Source organism: Stenella coeruleoalba, assembly GCF_951394435.1.
Source record: "Stenella coeruleoalba genome assembly, chromosome: 5".
Classification (NCBI taxonomy): Eukaryota; Metazoa; Chordata; class Mammalia; order Artiodactyla; family Delphinidae; genus Stenella; species Stenella coeruleoalba.
The window spans coordinates 102573614-102592048 of NC_137150.1; the positions used below are offsets into that span (position 1 = coordinate 102573614).

The 18435-nt window shown below is 38.4% G+C and overlaps 1 protein-coding gene across 4 annotated transcripts in view; it reads left to right on the top strand.

Moving 5' to 3' along the window:
- The window catches only part of LOC307186789 (uncharacterized protein), a 423851-nt gene that overhangs the window by 259437 nt on the left and 145979 nt on the right, over positions 1-18435 (top strand). For 3 of the 4 annotated variants that reach the window (XR_013828462.1, XR_013828464.1, XM_079922327.1), the window contains exon 3: positions 1278-1365. Coding sequence is in view for 1 of the 4 variants with exons in the window: in XM_079922327.1 (XP_079778453.1) it covers positions 1278-1365 (88 nt within the window). In the remaining 3 variants the exon portion in view is untranslated. Of the gene's footprint in view, positions 1-1277; positions 1366-18435 lie in introns of those variants that run through there. The other variant, XR_013828463.1, reaches the window with a different exon arrangement.

Consider the following 18435-nt stretch of genomic DNA (forward strand, 5'->3'; position numbering starts at 1 on the left):
ACTTTGCATTTTTTGATTACTAATGATGCTATAAACCTTTCATATATTCATGGGTCATTTATAGTTTTTCTTTTGTGAACTTCTTTTTAATGACTTTTATACACTTTTCTGTTGGGGCATATGTTTTCATCTTAAATATTTGTATGTTTTCATAAAAGATTAATAGTGCTGCTATTTGCTACATGCATTGAATTTTTTCAGTTTATCATTGATTTTTATTGGAACTTGGGATTATTTTTGACATCGTGAAGCTTCATTTGTAAGTAGTCAAATATATCTTTCTTTTTTGTTGTTTTTACATTTTTGATTAATATCTTTGCTTACATGCTTAAAAAAGCTTTCAGATAAATATTAATCTAGATATAGTGCCTGCAGTTCAACTCATATTTATGGTATGACTTCTAAGTGCCTAGCAGTAATATAACCAAAATAGAAGTTCTAGAAGAATTAAATATGCTGCCTCTGCCCTTAATCCTCATGTATTTTATTATTCCTGTTGCATATATTAGGCTTTAAAATTATGTTCCCCTTCCCCAAAATGTCAATGTAGCCCAAAGAAATAAGGGTTTTAAATGAGTCCAGGACTATCCTAGGCCTCTGCTTTACAGACACTGCTTGGACAGGCTCAGATAAGCTACTTGGCTAGGCTCCTTGGCTAGGCTCTGGCCATGTTGTGTTTTGCGAGGTCCAGCTAATGAGGCACCAGTGTCCTTGGACCCCAGTCACTGATTGGAACCTCCACACTGCTGGAGTCACCTAGAACAACCACTGGTTACCTGCCTACCTTAGGTCTATGACCACTAACTGTTGTCAGACTCAAGTTCCTGAATCGGAAGGCTACCTTGCATAAGAATCCTTGTCCAATTCAAGGCCAAGTGTAGGATAGGAGTATCAGAGTAGGGGTTCTTCATGGTTTTTCAGGGAGAGCTTTTCCATAAAAGTGACATTTGAGCAGAGAGACCTGAGGGAAGTCAGGAGTTAGCTGTATGAATATCATGGGGAACATCCCAAGCAAAGGGAACAGCAAGTGCAGAGATCTTAAGGTACAATTATACTTGAGGTGTTTGGGGAACAAGAAGGCTAATATACTTGGTCCTATGTGAGTGAGAAGGGAAGTAGAAGGAGATGAAATGATGAGATCAGAGAGATAGCAGGACCAAACCACACAGAGCCTGGTAGGTCTTGGTGAAAACTTCTGTTCTCATTATGAGTGAGAAAGAAATCTAACAGAAGCATTTTAACAGAGGGGTGATATGATCTGATTTATGTTTTAAAAGGAATTACATTGATGATCATGACAATAGACTCTGGAGGAGTAAAGGCAAAAGCAAGAAGAGTATTCAGAAGGCCATAGCAATAATCCAGGTAAGGAATTATGGTGGGCTGGGAGCATTTTCTGTCTTAGTCCATTCTGGCCTCTATAATCAAATAGTACTGACTGGTTAGCTTATAAACAAGAGAAATTTATTTCTTACAGTTCTAGGGGCTGGAAGTCTGAGATCAGTGTGCAAGTATGGTTAAACAATGGATCTCTTCCAGGTTGTAGACTTCTTCTTGTATCCTCACATGGCAGAACGGGCTAGGAGCTCTGTGGCATCTCTTTTATAAGAGTATTAATCTTATTCATGCTGCTCCACTCTCATGATCTAATCACCCTTCAAAAGCCCCACCTACTAATATCATCACCTTTGGGGGTTAGGATTTCAACATATGAATTTTGGGGGAACATAAACAGGTGGTAATGCTGGATTTGGATGAAGTAACTAGATTATGATTGTACTTTTTTTTTTAAAACATCTTTATTGGAGTATAATTGCTTTAAAATGGTGTGTTAATTTCTGCTTTATAACAAAGTGAATCAGTTATACATATACGTATGTTCCCATATCTCTTCCCTCTTGCGTCTCCCTCCCTCCCAACTCCCTATACCACTCCTGTATGTGGTCACAAAGCACCAAGCTGATCTCCCTGTGCTATGCGGCTGCTTCCCACTAGCTATCTATTTTACGTTTGGTAGTGTATATATGTCCATGCCACTCGCTCATGTTGTCACAGCTTACTCTTCCCCCTCACTATATCAAGTCCATTCTCATTCCTGTCTTGCCCCTATGTTCTTCATGACCTTTGTTGGTATTTTTTTTTTATATTCCATATATATGAGTTAGCATATGGTATTTCTTTTTCTCTTTCTGACTTACTTCACTCTGTATGACAGTCTCTAGGTCCATCCATCTCACTACAAATAAATCAATTTCGTTTCTTTTTATGGCTGAATAATATTCCACTGTATATATGTGCTACATCTTCTTCATCCATTATTCTGTTAATGGACACTTAGGTTGCTTCCATGTCCTGGCTATTGTAGATAGAGCTGCAATGAATATTTTGGTACATGACTCTTTTTGAATGATGGTTTTCTCAGGGTATATGTCCAGTAGTGGGATTGCTGGGTCATATCGTAGTTCTATTTTTAGTTTTTTAAGGAACCTCCATACTGTTCTCCATAGTGGCTGTATCAATTTACATTCCCACCAACAGTGCAAGAGTGTTCCCTTTTCTCCACACCCTCTCCAGCATTTATTGTTTCTAGATTTTTTGATGATGGCCATTCTGACCAGTGTGAGATGATATCTAATTGTAGTTTTGATATGCATTTCTCTAATGATTAGTGATGTTGAGCATTCTTTCATGTGTTTGTTGGCAATCTGCATATCTGCTTTGGAGAAATGTCTATTTAGGTCTTCTGCCCATTTTTGGATTGGGTTGTTTTTTTTTTGTTGTTATTGAGCTGCATGAGCTGCTTGTAAATTTTGGAGATTAATCCTTTGTCAGTTTCTTTATTTGCAAATATTTTCACCCATTCTGAGGGTTGTCTTTTGGTCTTTTTTATAGCTACCTTTGCTGTGCAAAAACTTTTGAGTTTCATTAGGTCCCATTTGTTTATTTTTGTTTTTATTTCCATTTCTCTAGGAGGTGGGTCAAAAAGGATCTAGCTGTGATTTATGTCATAGAGTGTTCTGCCTATGTTTTCCTCTAAGAGTTTGATAGTGTCTGGTCTTACATTTAGGTCTTTAATCCATTTTGAGCTTATTTTTGTGTATGGTGTTAGGGAGTGTTCTAATCTCATACTTTTACATGTACCTGTCCAGTTTTGCCAGCACCACTTATTGAAGAGGCTGTCTTTTCTCCACTGTATATTCTTGCCTCCTTTATCAAAGATAAGGTGACCATATGTGCATGGGTTTATCTCTGGGCTTTCTATCCTGTTCCATTGATCTATATTTCTATTTTTGTGCCAGTAACATACTGTCTTGATTACTGTAGCTTTGTAGTATAGTATGAAGTCAGGGAGCCTGATTCCTCAAGCTCCATTTTTCGTTCTCAAGATTGCTTTGGCTATTCGGGGTCTTTTGTGTTTCCATACAAATTGTGATTTTTTTTGTTCTAGTTCTGTGAAAAATGCCAATGGTAGTTTGATAGGGATTGCATTAAATCTGTAGATTGCTTTGGGTAGTAGAGTCATTTTCACAATATTGATTCTTGCAATCCAAGAACATGGTATATCTCTCCATCTATTTGTATCATCTTTAATTTCGCTCATCAGTGTCTTATAATTTTCTGCATACAGGTCTTTTGTCTCCTTAGATAGGGTTATTCCTAGATATTATTCTTTTTGTTGCAATGGTAAATGGGAGTGTTTACTTAATTTCTCTTTGAGATTTTTCATCATTTGTATATAGGAATGCAAGAGATTTCTGTGCATTAATTTTGTATCCTGCTACTTTACCAAGTTCATTGATTAGCTCTGGTAGTTTTCTGGTAGCATCTTTAGGATTCTCTGTGTATAGTATCATGTCATCTGCAAACAGTGACAGCTTTACTTCTTCTTTTCCAATTTAGATTCCTTTTATTTTTTGTTCTTCTCTGATTGCTGTGGCTAAAACTTCCAAAACTATGTTGAATAACAGTGGCGAGAGTGGGTAGCCTTATCTTGTTCTGGATCTTCGTGGAAATGGTTTCAGTTTTTCACCATTGAGGACGATGTCGGCTGTGGGTTTGTCATATATGGCCTTTATTATGTTGAGGAAAGTTCCCTCTATGCCTACTTTCTGGAGGGTTTTTATCATAAATGGGTGTTGAATTTTGTTGAAAACTTTCTCTGCATCGATTGAGATGATCATATGGATTTTCTCCTTCAATTTGTTAATATGGTGTATCAGATTGATTGATTTGCATATATCGAAGAATCCTTGCATTCCTGGGATAAACCACACTTGATCATGGTGTATGATCCTTTTAACGTGCTGTTGGATTCTGTTTGCTAGTATTTTGTTGAGGATTTTTGCATCTTTGTTCATCAGTGATATTTGTCTGTAGTTTTCTTTTTTTGTGACATCTTTGTCTGGTTTTGGTATCAGGGTGATGGTGGCCTCGTAGAATAAGTTTGGGAGTGTTCCTCCCTCTGCTATATTTTGGAAGAGTTTGAGAAGGAAAGGTGTTACCTCTTCTCTAAATGTCTGATAGAATTTGCCTGTGAAGCCATCTGATCCTGAGCTTTTGTTTGTTGGAAGATTTTAAACCACAGTTTTAATTTCAGTGCTTGTGATTCGTCTGTTCATATTTTCTATTTCTTCCTGGTTCAGTCTGGAATGTTGTTCATTTCTAACAATTTGTCCATTTCTTCCAAGTTGTCCATTTTATTGGCATAGAGTTGCTTGTAGTAATCTCTCATGATCCTTTGTATTTCCACAGTGTCAGTTGTTACTTCTTTTTCAATTCTAATTCTACTGATTTTTAAGTCTTCTCCCTTTTTTTCTTGATGAGTCTGGGTAATGGTTTATCAATTTTGTTTATCTTCTCAAAGAACCAGATTTTAGTTTTATTGATCTTTGCTATCATTTCCTTCATTTCTTTTTCATTTATTTCTGATCTGATCTTTATGATTTCTTTCCTTCTGATAACTTTGGGGTCTTTCTGTTCTTCTTTCTCTAATTGCTTTAGGTGTAAGTTTATGTTGTTTATTTGTGATGTTTCTTCTTTCTTAAGGTAGGATTGTATTGCTATAAACTTCCCTCTTAGAACTGCTTTTGCTGCATCCCATAGGTTTTGGGTCGTTGTGTTTTCATTGTCATTTGTTTCTAGGTATTTTTTGCTTTCCTCTTTGATTTCTTCAGTGATCTCTTGGTTATTAAGTAGTGTATTGTTTAGCCTCCATGTGTCTGTATTTTTTACAGTTTTTTCCTGTAATTGATATCTAGTCTCATAGCGTTGTGGTCAGAAAAGATACTTGATATGATTTCAGTTTTCTTAAATTTACCAAGGCCTGACTTATGAGCCAAGATATGATCTATCCTGGAGAATGTTCCATGAGCACTTGAGAAGAATGTGTATTCTGTTGTTTTTGGATGGAATGTCCTATAAATATCAATTAAGTCCATCTTGTTTAATGTATCATTTAAAGCTTGTGTTTCCTTATTTATTTTCATTTTGGATGATCTGTCCATTGGTGAAAGTGGGGTGTTAAAGTCCCCTACTATAATTGTGTTACTGTCGATCTCCCCTTTTATGGCTGTTAGTATTTGCCTTATGTATTGAGGTGCTCCTGTGTTGGGTGCATAAATATTTACAATTGTTATATCTTCTTCTTGGATCGATCCCCTGATCATTATGTAGTGTCCTTCTTTGTCTCTTGTAATAGTCTTTATTTTAAAGTCTATTTTGTCTGACATGAGTTTTGCTACTCCAGCTTTCTTTAATTTCCATTTGCATGGAATATCTTTTTCCATCCCCTCACTTTCAGTCTGCATGTGTCCCTAGTTCTGAAGTGGGTCTCTTGTAGACAGCATATATATGGGTCTTGTTTTTATATCCATTCAGCGAGTCTGTGTCTTCTGGTGGGAGCATTTAATCCATTTACAGTTAAGGTAATTATCTATGTGTATGTTCTTATTCCCATTTTCTTAATTGTTTTGGGTTTTTTATTGTAGGTCTTTTCCTTCTCTTGTGTTTCCTGCCTAGAGAAGTTCCTTTAGTCTTTTCCTTCTCTTGTGTTTCCTGCCTAGAGAAGTTCCTTTAGCATTTGTTGTAAAGCTGGTTTGGTGGTGCTGAACTCTCTCAGCTTTTGCTTGTCTGTAAAGGTTTTAATTTCTCCATTAAATCTGAATGAGATCCTTGCTGGGTAGAGTAATCTTGGTTGTAGGTTTTTCTACTTAATCACTTTAAATATGTCCTACTCCCTTCTGGCTTGCAGAGTTCCTGCTGAAAGATCAGCTGTTAACCTTATGGGGATTCCCTTGTGTGTTATTTGTTGTTCTCCCTTGCTGCTTTTAATGTTTTCTTTGTATTTAATTTTTGACAGTTTGATTAATATGTGTCTTGGCGTTTTTCTCCTTGGATTTATTCTGTATGGGACCCTGTGTGCTTCCTGGACTTGATTATTTCCTGTCCCATATTAGGGAAATTTTCAACTATTATCTCTTCAAATATTTTCTCAGTTCCTTTCTTTTTCTCTTCTTATTCTGGGGCTCCTATAATTCGAATGTTGGTGTGTTTAATGTCCCAGAGGTCTCTGAGACTGTCCTCAGTTCTTTTCATTCTTTTTTCTTTATTCTGCTGTGCAGTAGTTATTTCCACTATTTTATCTTCCAGGTCACTTATCCGTTCTTCTACCTCAGTTATTCTGCTATTGATCCCTTCTAGAGAATTTTTAATTTCATTTATTGTGTTGTTCATCATTGTTTGTTTGCTCTTTAGTTCTTCTAGGTCCTTGTTAAACGTTTCTTGGATTTTGTCTATTCTATTTCCAAGATTTTGGATCATTTTTACTATCATTATTCTGAATTCTTTTTCAGGTAGACTGCCTATTTCCTCTTCATTTATTAGGTCTGGTGGGTTTTTACCTTGCTCCTTCATCTGCTGTGCATTTTTCTGTCTTCTTATTTTGCTTAACTTACTGTGTTTGGGGTCTCCTTTTCGCAGGCTGCAGGTTCATAGTTCCCATTGTTTTTGGTGTCTGTCCCCAGTGGCTAAGGTTGGTTCAGTGGGTTGTGTAGGCTTCCTGGTGGAGGGGACTATGTCTGTGTTCTGGTGGATGAGGCTGGATCTTGTCTTTCTGGTGTGCAGGTCCACGTCTAGTGATATGTTTTGGGGTGTCTGTTGCCTTATTATGATATTAGGCAGCCTCTCTGCTAATGGATGGGGTTGTGTTCCTGTTTTGGTAGTTGTTTGGCACAGGGTGTCCAGCACTGTAGCTTGCTGGTCATTGAGTGAAGCTGGGTGTTGGTGTTGGTGTTGAAATGGAGATCTCTGGGAGATTTTCGACATTTGCTATTACTTGGAGCTGGGAGGTCTCTTGTGGACCAGTGTCCTGAAGTTGTCTCTCCCACCTCAGAGGCACAGCACTGACTCCTGGCTGGAGCACCAAGAGCTTTTCATCCACACTGCTCAGAATAAAAGGGAGAAAAAGAAGAAAGAAAGAAAGAAAGAAAGAAAGGGAGGGACGGAGGGAGGGAGGGAGGAAGGAAGGAAAGAAAAGAGGATAAAATAAAATAAAATAGAGTAAAATAAAATAAAGTTATTAAAATGAAAATAATTATTAAGAAAAAAAATTTTTAAGTAAAAAAAAAAAAAGGATGGACAGAACCCTAGGACAAATGGTGAAAGCAAAGCTATACAGACAAAATCACACACAGAAGCATACACATACACACTCACAAAAATACAAAAATGGCAAAAAATAATATATCTTTGCTCCCAAAGTCCACCTCCTCAATTTGGGATGATTCGTTGTCTATTCAGGTATTCCACAGATGCGGGGTACATCACGTTGATTGTGGAGATTTAATCTGCTGCTCCTGAGGCTGCTGGGAGAGAGTTCCCTTTCTCTTCTTTGTTTGCACATCTCCCGGGGTTCAGCTTTGGATTTGGACCCACCTCTGCATGTAGGTCTCCTGAGGGCATCTGTTCTTCGCTCAGACTGGACAGGGTTAAAGGAGCAGCTGATTCGGGGGCTCCGGCTCACTCAGGCCAGGGGGAGGGAGGGGCACGGAGTGTGGGGCGAGCCTGCGGTGGCAGAGGCCGGCGTGATGTTGCATCAGCCTGAGGCGCGCCGTGCGTTCTCTGGGGGGAGTTGTCCCTGGATCATGGGACCCTGGCAGTGGCGGGCTGCACAGGCTCCCGGGAGGGGAGGTGTGGAGAGTGACCTGTGCTTGCACACAGGCTTCTTGTTGGCAGCAGCAGCAGCCTCAGAGTTTCATGCTGGTTTCTGGGGTCCGCGCCAATAGCCGTGGCTCGTGCCAGTCTCTGGAGCTCCTTTAAGTGGCGCTCTTAAACCCCTCTCCTCTCCACCAGGAAACAAAGAGGGAAGAAAAAGTCTCTTGCCTCTTTGGCAGTTTCAGACCTTTTCCCGGACTCCCTCCCGGCTAGCTATGGCGCACTAGCTCCCTTCAGGCTGTGATCACGCAGCCAACCCCAGTCCTTTCCCTGCAATCTGACCTCTGAAGCCTGAGCCTCATCTCCCAGCCCCCGCCCATCCCGGCGGGTGAGCAGACAAGCCTCCGGCTGGTGAGTGCTGGTCGGCACTGATCCTCTGTGGGGGAGTCTCTTCGCTATTGCCCTCCGCAACCCTGTTGCTGCGCTCTCCTCCGTGGCTCCAAAGCTCCCCGCTCCGCCACCCGCAGTCTCCGCCCGCAAAGGGGCTTCCTACTGTGTGGAAACCTTTCCTCCTTCACAGCTCCCTCCCACTGGTGCAGGTCCCATCCCTATTCTTAGTCTCTGTTTTTTCTTTTACTCTACCCAGGTACGTGGGGAGTTTCTTGCCTTTTGGGAGGTGTGAGGTCTTCTGCCAGTGTTCAGTAGGTGTTCTATAGGAGCAGTTCCACCTGTAGATGTATTTCTGATGTATCTGTGGGGAGCAAGGTTATCTCCATGTCTTACTCTTCTGCCATCTTGGAGCGCTCCCTATGATTGTACTTTTTTTTTTTTTTTTTTTTTTTTGCGGTACGCGGGCCTCTCACCTTTGTGGCCTCTCCCGTTGCGGAGCACAGGCTCCGGACGTGCAGGCTCAGTGGCCATGGCTCACGGGCCCAGCTGCTCCGTGGCATGTGGGATCCTCCCGGACCTGGGCACGAACCCGTGTCCCCTGCATCGGCAGGCGAACTCTCAACCACTGCGCCACCAGGGAAGCCCTATGATTGTACTTTGATGGTGGAACTAATAGACAATGCTGGTAGCTTAGAGAGACACCATGGACACCTCCAAGATGTTGGAGTGAATACTGGAACAGTGGAGTTCTCATTAACAGAGATAAAATGAAGAGTGGCATAAAACGTTCTGAGAGTGAAAATCAGAAATTTTGTTTAGACATGTTAAGTTTGAAAAATTTATTGGATATCTAAATGGAGATTGTTGAACAAGATGTTAGATATATGAATCAGGAGTTCATGGGAAGTGGTCTGCCCAGAGAAGTAAATTTGAGAATCATCATCATATGAATTGCATTTAAAACCATGAGAATGGATGAATCACCTATAAAGTGAGAATAAATAATGAGAAAAAGTCCTGCATAAACTCTCAAGTAAAGGAGCTGTACTCTGAGAAAATGATGGCCTGCAAAGTAAGGGAAGAATTAATAAGCTTTGGAAAGAAAGCATTTCAGGAATGACAAGTCATCAACTGTATTAAATCCTTAGGATGATTCAACATATTCACCTGAGAATTGGCCATTGCATTTAGCAAAGTGAAAGTCAGTTTTGACCTTGACACAATCTTATTTTAGTTCAGATAAAAGATTAAGATTTTTGTATTATAGGGTTGAACTATTTTTCTTTCTGTTTACCTGAGGATGTATATTTTAAGAAATTATCTTTTGCCTATGTTGTTGGTAGAAACAAAGCAAAACCAAAATCTTAACATTAAGAAATCAAAGCACAGCTGTTATTCTATTAATGAAAAATATAATTGAAGCAGCGAAGATTTGGAGAAAGACAACTAAATGATCAAGACAGTTTACAGTAGGTTAAGGTTAGAATATCTTAGCCTAAAAAGATGAAGACAAAAAAGTCTAACATATTTGTAGATATGACATAGAAAGAATAAAATTTATGGGATTTACCTAAATTCCTGGATTTATGTCACTTAGCAGGTACCCTTTTATGTTTGGAAAATGATGTGTTTAGTTATAATAAACACAGACACACAATGTGATCATTTAAAAGGATTTAAAAGGTGTAACCATATATTGATTTAATCATCATCTCACTTTCCTTCACTCAGGTAGTAACCTCACTTCCCTTTTATCTAATTTAGGTCAATGGTCTTCGATTGTAATCAGTCATTTGCCTCAGAGTCTTCACTCTCTGGCTTCTTTGCCCTTTATTATACCCACCTAGAAAATATCAATACTAGTTGCATAAAACTCTGCATATACTACCCCATCATCTTGCCCAGCTGAATAAACAATGTTAGAAGGAAACATACATCCATGCTGATTTGTTTCCTTTAAATTCATGACTCCTTATACAAAACTGGTCCTTAGTGTAACCTGTTAAGTTTCTGTTATATTTACTCTCCTATATAAGAAGACTCTTCCATCTCTTTTCTTTTGTTCTCAAATGCCAAGTAATTCCCTCTCCATCCCATTTTCAGCTGGTGGCAATGCTTCTGATTTCACTATTAAAAATCATTATTAAAAATCAGAAAAAGCAAAACCAAAAACTACCACATGCTTTTTCCAACAGATCTACCAACTTATTCCATCTATATCCATATACTCTATTTTCTATTTTGCCACAATGAGGCTAATGTGTGTACTCCTGCCTAAGCTAGTCTATCCATGTGTGTACTACATTCCATCCTTCTTGCCTTCCAAAAATATACCAGCTTTTCAATTATTCCCACTGTATTTGGTATCAACATTTCCCTCTTTAGTGATAATTGCCAGGTAAGTACACAGTTATTTGGTCCATCTTAAAATAAATTCTCTTGAATATCCATTCTTTTCCATTGACCACCTGCTTGAAAGCATAAAGTCATAATGAAATAGTTGTGCAAACTTGCTGTCTCAAACAACATTTCTTCCATTCTTTCTTGAACTCATTTCAATCAAATTCTAGAAGGCCAATGTTTACTAGAAAATAATATAACATACATTTCTAGAGGGATAGGAAGGCTCTATCTCTTGTTTTGTGTTACTTGTATATATATAATTGTCAAAACTCATTAAACTGAATGTTTAAGATCTGTGCTTTTTACTATGTGTAAATTATAACTCAAAAAAGGAAAAATGTAAACTAGCCCTGTTCCCCACTCCTCACCAACCAACAAACAAAAAAAGCACACATATGTACAGATAAGTCTTAAGATGGAGAAACTGAAGGGAAGTGTGAGAGAGGGCAAACTCAAAATAAAAAGAATTGACAAGTGGCATGATAGATACAGCTGAAGTTAGTAATTCATAATTTGTAATGATTCTCATTTCCAAGTTGTATAATTTTATCCTTAAGGGATTACTTAGAATCATAGAGTAGAATATAACAATTTTTCCAGATTAAAGAATTTGTGGGTAATTTGGCAGGGGATTTGGTCAGTGGAATAGCTAACACTAGAACAATGATCAAAAGGTGTGGTTTAAATATCCCTGGAAAGCAAGTGTAATTGGAGAAAGACAGTGAGAAAGAGGGCATTTTGTTCAGATAGCAGCATATTAGAGTATAAGGCGGTCATGGGTTGACAGCCAACCATACAGAAATTAAAAGAGCACTAGCAATGAAGTGCAAGTTCTGTCTTTCATTGATTCAGTTATCTTGAAAAAGTCTTTACTCCTCTACTGCAGTTTCATCTGTCACAGAAAAGAATATCCACTGATTCCCATATTCAGAACAATAATAGAGATAATTTACACAAAAGCATTTGGTAATCTGTTAAACCTCATACACATATAAGGGATTATCAGGAGGTATTTATTTATTTATTTATTTATTTTTTGCTGTACGCGGGCCTCTCACTGTTGTGGCCTCTCCCATTGTGGAGCACAGGCTCCGGACGCGCAGGCTCAGCAGCCATGGCTCATGGGCCCAGCCGTTCCGCGGCATGTGGGATCTTCCCGGACCGGGGCATGAACCCGTGTCCCCTGCCTCGGCAGGCGGACTCTCAACCACTGCGCTACCAGGGAAGCCCCAGGAGGTATTTCTTACCATCCAAAGCCCAGCATTATCTTTAATATTTATGAAACGAATCAAACCATTTATTGTAACCATTTCTTAAAAACTAGTTTTTATGTGCACTTAAACATACCTATCAAAATGTGTATGACTCAGAGCTTTGTCAAAAAGTCATTACTTTTATTGAACTAATCAAAGAAAGGATTTAGATTTTAGTGAGTTTACCTTTTCCTTTAAGAGATTTGCATGAATCTAGCAAATCTAGTGGCTTCAATTTTAATCAGCAAGTTTGGGTAAAAGTCCTTTAACAAAAGCCTCACAGCAGATGGTCACACAATAAAAAATGTGTCCACTAGCTAAACATTAATACAATACATTAACTTGATGTTTTCTTTGATTAATAAGCATGTTCTCATAATATAACAAATTGCTGTGATTTTATTGTTACAGATGCTTTTTTTTTGTTTTGTGGAAGGAGAAAATATTCAGTTAGAGGTCCTGATTGAAAAACTAGCATCTTATAACTAAACAAATGATTTCCCGTTTTAAAAATGATTTCCATTATATTAGAAAAAATGTAAACCCAGCTAAAAAAGGTATCTGAAATATGCAGTGTTATGAAAGATACAGCTTCTACTTCACATTTTTTTCCCTATATGAAAAAGGCACATATTAATTATGCTTAATCTCTTCTTACAACTGTATTTTAAAATATTTGCTTTCCTATAGGTTAAGAATCCACTAATATTATTCCTTTTTTATTTTCTCTATAATGAATATTCTTTCTATACAGAGTAACATGTTACTTTGGGGAAAGGTTATCTACCTTGGTATATATCCATTTCTTAAGGCTGCCATACAAACTACCATGAACTGAGTGACTTAAAACAACAGAAATTTATTGACACACAGTTCTGAAGGCTAGAAGTTCAAAAGTAAGGGATAGGCATAATCATGCTTCTATGATAGCCGTAGGGAATAATTCTTCCTTTCCTCTTCCTAGCTTTGCATGATAGCCCATCAATCTCTGGTGTTCCTTAGCTTGTAGATGAATCACTCCAACTTCTGTCTCTGTCCTCACAGGTCTTCTCCCTCTATGTCTTTGTGTCTTCTCACCTCTTCTGATATGGAAACCAATCATGTTAATTAGGGCCCATTCTAATGAAATATTACCTCATCTTAACTTGATTACATCTGCAAAGACCCTACTTCCAAATTATGCCACATTCAGAGGTACAAGGAGTTAGAACATCAGCATATCATTTTTGGGGACACAATTCAACCCATAGCAATACATATCATATTGAATATATGGAAGGCCAGTTGTAAAGATAACACACACACACACACACACACACACACACACACACACACACATCCTAAGAGTCTGGTTAGAGAACATTACGGTTAAAACAGTCTAGCTTCTGGTATGGGAAGATCAGGAATCAAGTCTTACAAAGCCAATTCCTGACTGGGTAATCATGGAAATTTACTTAAATACTTTGAGCCATGGTTTGTTTCTTTTAATTCTAGCTTACAGAGTTATTGTGCAAATGTGAAGATGAATGTAAAACTGTGACTTAAAATCTAAACTGCTGGGAGCTGGTTAATTGTAGCAGGTCAAGTTAGTTGAGACTACCACCCACTTGAACTAATCCAGTCTGAACTTGGAGCCTGAGCAAGTCCTTTTTATGCTGCACATTCCCAACACTGTCCCTTCCTCACCTTTGCTACAACTTCCAAAAGTACCTGAACTGTCTTGTGGAGACAAAGCTCATGATACTAAACTGCACCAAAAATGTCAATGGAAAAGAGTAATGACACATGACACATTACTGGTTTGCTATTTTGTCTTGTCATCACTTTATATCAATAATCAAATAATTAAGACAAGTTTATGTTATGATGAAGCAGCTACATGGGTTGGAATAGACCATATGACAAGAAATCATTGTGTTGGGACTGCCTCAATCTAATAATTAATCTATTTCACCTTCTCTGTGAAGCACCCAATAAAGCCCCCAAAACAAAACGTGTAATTTCTTACATATAACCTTCCCTGCTTAAAAAGTGCAAGAATTGAAGGTTAGCCTACAGATTGTTGATTTAAAACTTGTTACATTAATCTAAATGGCCACATATTACAGTGACGAGACTACTTAATTTTAAATTGAAAGACTTTTTTTTTGTAACTCCCACACTGTTGTCTCATAATTCTTTTTCTGCAGATATTTATTTTAATAGAAAATTGCTCTATTGACATTCTTCTTTTCTCAGAAATATTGAGAGATATCTGGAAAAAGGCATAAAGATACTCTTCCTTCAGAGTTGAACTAAGACATTTTTGTGAAGTTTCTAGAAATAGGCATAGATTATTCCTCAGTCATTTCAGGCTTTAAAAAAATCCTTTCAGGCCCACCTAATCAGTGGTGACATAGCCTTTCTCAGAAATCTCATAGAGACCTTGGTGCCTGCTTGTATGTTTAGGCCCACCTGCATTCCTGCTCTCCTGGAAATGCCCTGAATGTAGGGTCACCAGAGTTAACAAATGAAAATATAGGAAATGCAGTTACATTTTGGTTTCAGATAAAAAAATAATAATCACTTTTTTAGTAGAGTATGTTTCAAGTATTTCATGAGGCACACTTCTACTAAAAAGAAAATGTTGTTTATCTGAAATTAAAATGTAACTGTGTGTCTTGTATTTTACCTGGCAACCCTACTTGCATGGGTTGATCTTAGGCCCCTTGTGAACTATTGTCATAAATCTATCTTCTTGCAGATACAGAGTACCCTGGATCTCTTAAGCTAGCCTTCTCACACAGGGTAGGCTGAGGTCCTGGAATAGGCAGATTCTCTTACAGCTGCTCCAACGGAACTTCATTTCCTCCTAGGTTGGTACCATTGTTGTCCCTTCTTTTTCCCTTTACTTGAAGTAGAAGGACTATCTCAGAGCCAACATAACACAGTTCTTCTTACCACTTACTGTGTGACATCAGACACCCAACACAACCAGCTGCATTTCCTGCACTGTAATGTGAGCACAATTAGAGATTGGACATGGTTCCCTCTTGCTCAAACATTCTGAGGGTGTAAGTCCCTCAGCATGGCACAGCATGCAAATTAGATAATTTCTTAAAATAAATGTGTATGGAAATAGCCTAAGTATTTTTCCTGTTGTTTCTTTTTAGCCCCTATGTTTTGAAGAATCTTAAAATCTTATTTAATATATGTTCACTTTTTATAATTGGTATGTATGTACATACACATGCATATATGTATGTATGCATTTATTTATTTTAAGACAGCTATTTTCCTCAGTTTTAGTTGCAGCAGACCAGAATTGAATTGGAAACGTATCTATAATGTAAAATAAAAACTGCTAATATGATATTTCTACCACAGAGAAACTCAGAAGACTCTGTTCTTATTGGAAGAAATAAAACCCACTAAATATTTGAAATGCAGTCATCACTTGTCACAAGCTCCTTCTGTTGTATGAGAATATTTTTTTCTAGCTAGTATTTAAAACTGAGCATACCTGATTTCTTCCCTTTTGGGTTTTTTGGAGCATAGGACTAAGTAAAATTAAGATTCCACCAACCCTTGTACCTCTGTCTTCTGTGGGGTTGATCATTGTGGGTAATTTCCTGAGCCACTGATAGCTAATACAGACCCCGCTGCCTTCTGCTGGTTTCAGTAACAGCACTAGAATTCCAAAGGATTCTGGGGAAAATATTTCCTTTGACTAAAGTGGCTCTTTAGTGTGATTTCTTGTCTTTCCGAGGACTGCAGAGTTCATTTGCTTTATCCTCTGACCAATTCACTGTTTCTTTAAATTCACTCTTTATTAATAAATTCACTATTAGTAAAACACTAATAAAACTCCCTTCACACCCTCCCCCCATTTGCTCTTTTTTTTTTTTGGTGGTACGCGGGCCTCTCATCGCTGTGGCCTCTCCCATCGCGGAACACAGGCTCCGGACGCGCAGGCTCAGCGGCCATGGCTCACGGGCCCAGCTGCTCCGCGGCACGTGGGATCCTCCCGGACCGGGGCACGAACCCGCGTCCCCTGCATCAGCTGGCGGACTCTCAACCACTGCGCCACCAGGGAAGCCCCCCCCATTTGCTTTTTGCTTTTATATAACATACTTCCACTGAAGTGAAATAAAACACAAGTTTTTAGGTATCTCACTGACAAAAATAGTTGGATTATTTAAAATGGCACATATAAATAAAACATACAAATACAAATGTGCATGTACGTATACAATGTTTGAATCCTTTCTCCCTAACTTGTAGAATGTGAGCGTGAAGCTGCTTTAGATTTTTTCAGGGAGAGTTACACGCCAGTGCACTATGCTTCCAGTGGCAGGGGACCACATCTAGCTCTCTGGAAGGCCCTGCTGAAACTCCTGTCTCGAGGCTGAGGGGAGGAAAAGGCACCCCCTACTCCACCCCCGTGGAAGAAGAGGTAAAACTCTTCAGAATACAAATAGCACCTTTCTAAATTCTTTAAATCTCCAGCCTTTATCTCCTAGCTGTGGAAAATATCGCCAAACTAGTTTTAGATATTTAATTTTCAATAATTTTATTGGTATTTGGAATGTTGTAACTGGAATGTTGTAATTATCACTCTATTTGGAATGTTGTAATTATCACTGTAGGGTCTCAGTCTAATTTTCTCATTTAACATACCACTAAAATCTTATTCACAGCATAACATAGTTGGAACTCAGGAAATATCTATTGACTGATTCACTTTCTTTTTTAATTCAAATATATCTGATAGTTTCCATCATAAACCTAAGTAAATAGCTACCAAGTAATTATTAAGGCTTTTTTAAAAAAATATTTATTTATTTTGGCTGCGCTGGGTCTCAGTTGCGGCACACAGGATCCTTGCCATGGCACATAGACTTCTTAGTTGCAGCATGCATGTGGGATCCAATTCCCTGACCAGGGATCGGACCCGGGCCCCCCAAATTGGGAGCGTGGAGCCTCAGCCACTGGACCACCAGGGAAGTCCCTACTGAGGCATTTTAAGATGGCTTTATGCAAACAAACAAAATTCTCAAATAATTTCAAGCCAATATTTTAATAAAAACACAATGTGAAAATTTTAACATACACACAATTATCTACTATTTAATTTTTTATATCTATGCTAGGTTTGTTTTATTTAGCTGTGAGTAAACATTCTATTCCTTTGTAAGTAGAAGTTTTGAGGAAATAGTCATTTTCTGACTGTGTAAGCATTAGTATATTATGCAGTATTTTTAATGTAATTTGGGGTTAGAGAATGTTTAATTTATTCCCTTTGTTTATTTATGACTCTTACAAAAATCTAGAATACATTTGAATATTTGAAGCTTTCTTAGAGAATGCAGCACATTAAAGCAAATCGATAATTCATTTTTTCCATTTTATATGAATGAATCGATAATTCATTTTTCCATTTTCCAATTTATCCATTTTAGATATTAGCCTGTTGTTATATATAAAACTACTTTATAATCATAATGTTTATCATTTTAAAGTGTCTCATATACACTATCTTAATAGTTCCTTACAATAATTTTTTTTTTTTTTTGCCGTACGTGGTCCCCTCACTGCTGTGGCCCCTCCCGCCGCAGAGCACAGGCTCCGGATGCACAGGCCCAGCGGCCATGGCCCATGGGCCCAGCCGCTCCGCGGCACGTGGGATCCTCCTGGACCGGGGCACGAACCCGTGTCCCCTGCATCAGCAGGCGGACCCTCAACCCCTGCGCCACCTGGGAAGACCCCCTTACAATAATTTTGTAAGGACAATATTAGCATCCATGTTTTACATATCAGGACAAGACTTCAAAAGTAGAAATGTTGTACTTCAAATTTCATTTAATTTCTTTAAATGTGAACTTTCTATTGAAGTATACTTACAAAAAGGTGGTGAAATTATAAATGTATAGTTTCATACATTTAAAAAAATGAACGCAGCCAGGTACCTACAACCTCAAAATCCCCGTGTTCTATTCTAGTCATAATCCTTCTTACCTGTGCCTAGAACAACCACTATCCTAACTTCTAACACACTAGCTTAATTTAGCTTGTTTTTTAACTTTATGAACATGGAAACACAATACATTCTTTTTTTTGGGGGGGTGGAGTTTGCTTGTTTGTTTGTTTGTTTTTGCGGTACGCGGGCCTCTCACTGTTGTGGTCTCTCGCGTTGCGGAGCACAGGCTCCGGACGCCCAGGCTCAGCGGCCGTGTCTCATGGGCCCAGCCACTCCGCG